General features: G+C 37.8%; 1 protein-coding gene across 1 annotated transcript in view; it reads left to right on the forward strand.

Moving 5' to 3' along the window:
* The first annotated feature begins 2,165 nt into the window (after nucleotides 1-2,165).
* LOC145247198 (uncharacterized) overlaps nucleotides 2,166-6,665 on the forward strand; it is a 4,665-nt gene continuing 165 nt past the window's right edge. The window contains exon 1 of the mRNA XM_080108831.1: nucleotides 2,166-6,665. This exon is cut by the window's right edge and continues 165 nt beyond it. Within this exon, the coding sequence (XP_079964957.1) occupies nucleotides 2,166-6,665 (4,500 nt within the window).

A 6,665-nucleotide genomic window follows, 5' to 3' on the forward strand; every position in this document is an offset into this window, starting at 1 on the left:
ACATACATATATATACAAATATAAATATATATATGTACATATATATACAAATATAAATATATATATGTACATATATATACAAATATAAATATATATATGTACATATATATACAAATATAAATATATATATGTACATATATATACAAATATCAATATATATATGTACATACATATATATACAAATATCAATATATATATGTACATATATATACAAATATAAATATATATATGTACATACATATATATACAAATATAAATATATATATATATATAAATATATATATCTAAATATAAATATATATATATATAAATATATATATCTAAATATAAATATATATAAAAATATACAAATATATATATAAATATACAAATATATACATAAATATATATACATAAATATATATATAAATATATATATATATAATTGTATATACAAATAAATAAATATAAATATATATATAAATATATATATATATAAATATATATATAATTGTATATACAAATAAATAAATATAAATATATAATAAATATATATATATATAAATATATATATAATTGTATATACAAATAAATAAATATAAATATATAATAAATATATATATATATAAATATATATGAATATATATATATAAATATAGAGATATATACATAAATATATATACACATATATATATATAAATATATAATCAAATATGAATATATATATATCAATATATAATTAAATATGAATATATATCAATACATAATTAAATATGAATATATATATATATACATATATAAATATATAATTAAATATGAATATATATATATATCAATATATAATTAAATATGAATATATATAAATATATATATATATCTTTAAATATAATTATATGTATATATATATACAAATATATATATGAATAAAAACATATATATAAATATATATACATAAATATGAATATATAAATATAAATATATATATATAAATATATATATTAATATAAGTATATATACAAATATGAATATATAAATATATATATACGAATATGAATATATAAATATATATAAATATATATACCTACATATATAAAAAATATATACATATATATATATATATATATAAATGTGACTTTGCCTGTGTGTGTATGTGTTCGTTCGTTATGGATTTAAAAACCCTTGCACGTCCGTTTATGAAATTTTACACATAGGTTCTCAGTGTGTCTGGGTGTGTTTACGGGTACCTATTGCATCGGAAAGCTTTCCTAAATCACCATCAACTACTATTAACAATGCTTTTATTTATTTGCTATTTCTGATTTGATCGGCCATTTCTCCAATTCGTTGCCTAGCAACGGCGACCAACGCTACTGCTACTGATGCTAATATTACTGATACTCGCTGCCGACGCCCGCACACACGCTCGCACGGCTACTACTACAACTGCTCCTACTAATACTGCTACTCGCTGCCGGCGCACAGGCACGGCTACTTAACCCTTCTACGTTATGGAATAGTTGCTACTAGAACTGAGCCTACTAATACTGCTACTCGCTGCCGACGCACACATTTACATTTAACAAATTCGAGCAGACGGTAACTTACATTTTTTTCTAATTCAAACAAACAAAAAATTCATAACAACAATAATACAACATTGTTTATTTTTACATTTACATTACTTATGCATTTAGAAAGCATTTCTCAATATTATTACTTTTCGCATTTAATCTTCTCATACTTTTATACATATTTATTATATCTTCAATTTTTGACACCTAATGTAGAGGTTTTCAAAACTTTACATTTTAATCCCAATATTTCTACGTTGATGTAACGGGGACTTTACAAATACTGATTGCCTTTTTCCTGGACATCCATTTTTTTCATTTGATTTTACACCATACATTTATACATATTTATACATATTTATTGTACCTTCAAATTCATTTATTTCACGTATATCTTACTTTGTTTTATTTATATAAATATAGAGGTTTTTCCAACTGTACATTTTAATCCCAATATTTCTACATTGATGTATTGGGGAAATTACACATACTGATTGCCTTTATTTTTATTTTATTTTATACCATACACACTACCTAAATATTGACTCTTTCAACAATTGTTTCGGCAGCATTCCATTTCAATTCCACACACACCCGCAGAGTAATTTCGCAACAATGCCACCCAAAAAAAATCAGCTCAGAAGGCGCACGAAAGCAGCGACTACTGTTAGGAACATCAGAGCAAGCCTAGACTACGATGAAGTAGAATTATTACGTTCTCGCGAAGCACAGCGCATGTCTCAGACCAGATCTTCTGAAACACTTACTCAACGGACTTATCGTTTATCTAGACATGCTGCAGCCATGGCTCAACTACGTTCTTCACAAACTGCAGAGATTCAGGCCAACCGTAGAGCAGCCAATGCTGCAAGTACCTCTTCTGCAAGGGCCAACGAATCTACAGAAAGGACAGCTCGGCGGAGAGCAGCTAACGCAGCCTCCACAGCTTCAGCACGAGCTGCTGAATCTACTGAAGCGAGGGTCAGACGACTTGCCCGAGATAACACATCCAGAGCCGCCATTCGGTCATCTCAGCCACCAGAAGCTCGAAGGATACGAGTTCAGGCTGTTACTCGGAGATTTCATGCCTCTCGCGGCAACATATGCCCTTCACCGGAGTTTTGGTTACGCAAAGCATTGAACTATGACGCCAACTATGACTTCTCTACCCGGCAGGATCTTAGCATTGGTTCGATGAATTGCATATGTTCATTCTGCAAAGCTAAAAAATGGCCGGCAGAACCTCCAAGCCTATGCTGCTCTTCGGGTAAAGTTAAACTACCATCCCTACAGACTTTACCTCAACCACTGCGAGACCTACTTTTGGGCATGACTGATGAATCTAAATATTTTCGGAAATCCATTCGACTTTTCAACTGCTACTTCCAAATGACATCATTTGGTGCAAACATTGTCCGTGAAAGCGGCTGGAATCCCGCATTTAAGGTGCAAGGCCAAGTCTACCATCTAATAGGGTCCCTTTTACCTGATGAGACCGTACAACCATCATTTTTACAACTCTACTTCGTAAGTGACTACGTCCAACAAGCTGAAAACCGACTAGCTATTACAGCCGAGACAAACGACAGTTCGGATCGACGACAACTCAGTATTGTTTTGCAGCTTCAAGACATGCTCCACCAAACGAACCCATATATTCAAAGTTTCAAGTATGCACTACAGAATGTTCCTCTGCCTAATTTTTCCATCGTTATTAACGCAGACAAACGTCCTACAGGAGAACATGAGCGTCGCTTCAATGCTCCCACTTGCAACGAGGTTTCTGCAGTCATCCAGGGTGAGCACAACAACAAACGCGACATAGTTATTCATACTAGGGGTGGACGTCTACAGCGAATACATGAAATGCATCGATCATACGACGCACTACAATATCCCCTACTATTTCCTTACGGTGACGATGGATACCATTTTCACATACCATGTCAACAAAACTTGGGACAAACGACCATCAATCCCAAAACTATTACATGCAGAGCATATTACGCATACAGACTGATGGTTCGCGACGACGATTTCAACACTCTCCTTCGGAGTGGACCTCTTCTGCAACAATACATAGTCGACATGGCAGCAAAAATGGAATCTGAAAGGCTCCTATATATTCGGGTTCACCAAAAACAGCTTCGGTCGTCTTCATACATACATCTGCACGATGGCATGAGAAATGAAACTGACCCTAACACTGTTGGAAAACTGACAATTCTTCCGTCCACATACATCGGTGGCCCGCGTTATATGCATGCCCACACACAAGACGCAATGACGTACGTCCGCTATTATGGCCGACCGGATTTGTTTATTACCTTCACCTGCAATCCATCATGGGAAGAAATACGAGATGAACTGTTTCTGGGTCAAGAACACTACGACCGACCTGATCTCATTGCCCGTGTTTTCCGGCTTAAATTGTGCAAACTCATGGATCTTATAGTCAAGGGTGAAGTCTACGGCCGAGTAAGGTGCCACATATTCACTGTAGAGTGGCAAAAAAGAGGCCTTCCGCATGCCCATATCTTAATCTGGCTGTGTGAACGGATTCAATCCACTGATATTGACAAAATTATCTCAGCCGAGATTCCCGATCCTGGATTAGACCCACAGCTTTACGAAATTGTCAAAGCAACGATGGTTCATGGACCCTGTGGTCCTGGCCAGAAAGCTCAATCATGCTGTAAAAAGAAATCGGTGTGCGCTTGCGGCTACCCACGGAGATTTGTCAATGCTACACAAACAGGAGGTGATGGTTACCCACTTTACAGGCGACGGAGTCCAGGTGATGGCGGCCATACGATGATAGTCGGTCGGAGCACTGTTGATAACCGATGGATAGTACCGTACTGTCCCTTGCTGACGAAAATTTTCCAATCGCACATCAATGTGGAGTTCTGTCACTCAGTGAAATCCATTAAATATATCTGCAAATACATCAACAAGGGAAGCGATGCTGCAGCGTTTGCTGTTCAGCGCGACGGTTCTCGAGACGAGCCATCTGCTCATGTCATTGGACGTTTCCTGTGTTGCGGTGAAGGTGTATGGCATTTTTACTCATTTCCCTTGCACCAAAGATATCCTGCAGTTATACAACTCGCTGTTCACCTTGAAAATGGGCAAAGAGTTTACTTTTCTGCCGGCACTGCTAATCAGGTGGTGGAGCATCCACCAGAAACTACGCTTACTGCCTTCTTCAAACTATGCGGCCATGATGAGTTTGCAAAGACGCTTTTGTATCCACAGATCCCTTCCTACTACACTTGGAATAACAAACAGTGGACTCGCAGGAAGTGTGGAGACCCTGTCGATGGCTTCCCAGGGGTTAAATATGATTCCTGTCTCGGGCGAGTTTACACAGTGCCACCACGTCAACATGAGTGCTTCCATCTTCGTCTTCTCCTTCACGAAGTCCGTGGCCCTATAAGTTTTGATGACATAAAAACTGTCGATGGCGTCCTGTGTGAAACCTTCCGTGATGCATGCTCCCAGTTGGGACTACTTGAAAACGATTCTCAGTGGGATGCCGCCATGACAGAAGGAAGTGTATTCAAATCTCCCCATGCTCTACGGTCGCTCTTTGCAATTATGATAGTATGGTGTGACTTGAGCGATCCAAAACATCTATGGATGAAATTTCGTAACTTCATGACCGAAGACATTTCCAGAAGAGCCCAACTTGAGAATACATCGGTGGAGCAAGACTACTCCCAAGTGATTTACAATGAAGGGCTAATTTGCCTCGAAAACCTCCTTTTGGAAATTGGTGGTTCCACTTTACCATCATATGGCCTACCTGCCCCCATCTGCCATGAAGGGAATAGTTTGAGCCTAAATTTACTGCGTGAAATATGCTACTCACCTACAGAACTTAATGCGTACATTGCTGAGAATGAGCCTAAACTGTTGCCTGAACAACTGAACGTCTACCATATGATCAATGAAAATGTTCAACAGAACCGTGGAGGAATATTTTTCTTGGACGCACCTGGTGGCACAGGAAAAACCTTTGTCACCAAATTAATACTTGCCCATGTGCGACGGAGTGGAGCTGTCGCTATAGCTGTTGCAACCTCTGGAATTGCTGCAACTTTACTCCCTGATGGCAGAACGGCACATTCAGCTTTAAAATTGCCCATCAACTACACACAAACTGAATTCCCAACATGCAACATCGAAAAGAATTCGGATAAAGCTGTTTTGTTACGCAGATGCAAACTCATCGTATGGGATGAATGCACGATGGCGCACAAAGTTGCGTTGGAAGCATTGAACAGGACCCTTCAAGATTTACGCAACTGTGACAACATCATGGGTGGATTAACAGTTCTGCTGTGTGGAGATTTCCGACAAACACTTCCTGTTGTCCCAAAAGGGACACGCGCTGATGCTGTTCAAGCATGCCTGAAATCGTCGATACTGTGGGATCAAGTTCACCATTTAAAACTCACAACAAATATGCGTGTCCACCTTAGCCGCAACCCAGATGCTGCTAATTTCTCTAATGCACTTCTGGAACTTGGTGAAGGACGTACTCCCACAGACACTGAAGATTACACAAATGTTGAACACATATCAACCATCGTTGAAACGCCAACCCACCTATACCAGGCAGTTTTCGAGAACATTCAGAAAAACTACAGGGACTTTGATTGGCTCGCCACGAGAGCGATTCTGGCTCCAAAAAACGCCTCCGTCAATGCGATTAACTACAGACTTTTGGAACTCATCCCGGGAGAGGAACGTGTCTATAAATCCATTGACCGCACACCTGATACTGCTGATCTGGCTGATTACACGGTGGAGTTGCTAAACTCCCTAGAACCACCTGGCCTGCCACCCCACATACTCCGACTTAAGGTTGGAGCTCCTATAATGCTCATTCGTAACCTCATACCACCAAAGCAATGTAATGGAACCCGCCTCGTGGTAACATCCCTGTCACCTAATATTATCGAGGCCAAAATATTGACTGGCTGTGGAAAAGGAGAGACAGTGCTAATTTCGAGGATACCCCTATATCCATCAAATCCAGACCTGGGCATTTACTTCAATCGATCACAGTTCCCTGTGAAACTGTGCTTCGCGATGTCCATCAACAAA

Source organism: Euprymna scolopes, chromosome 25, assembly GCF_053919585.1.
Source record: "Euprymna scolopes isolate OS-2025 chromosome 25, ASM5391958v1, whole genome shotgun sequence".
NCBI classification, from domain to species: Eukaryota; Metazoa; Mollusca; class Cephalopoda; order Sepiida; family Sepiolidae; genus Euprymna; species Euprymna scolopes.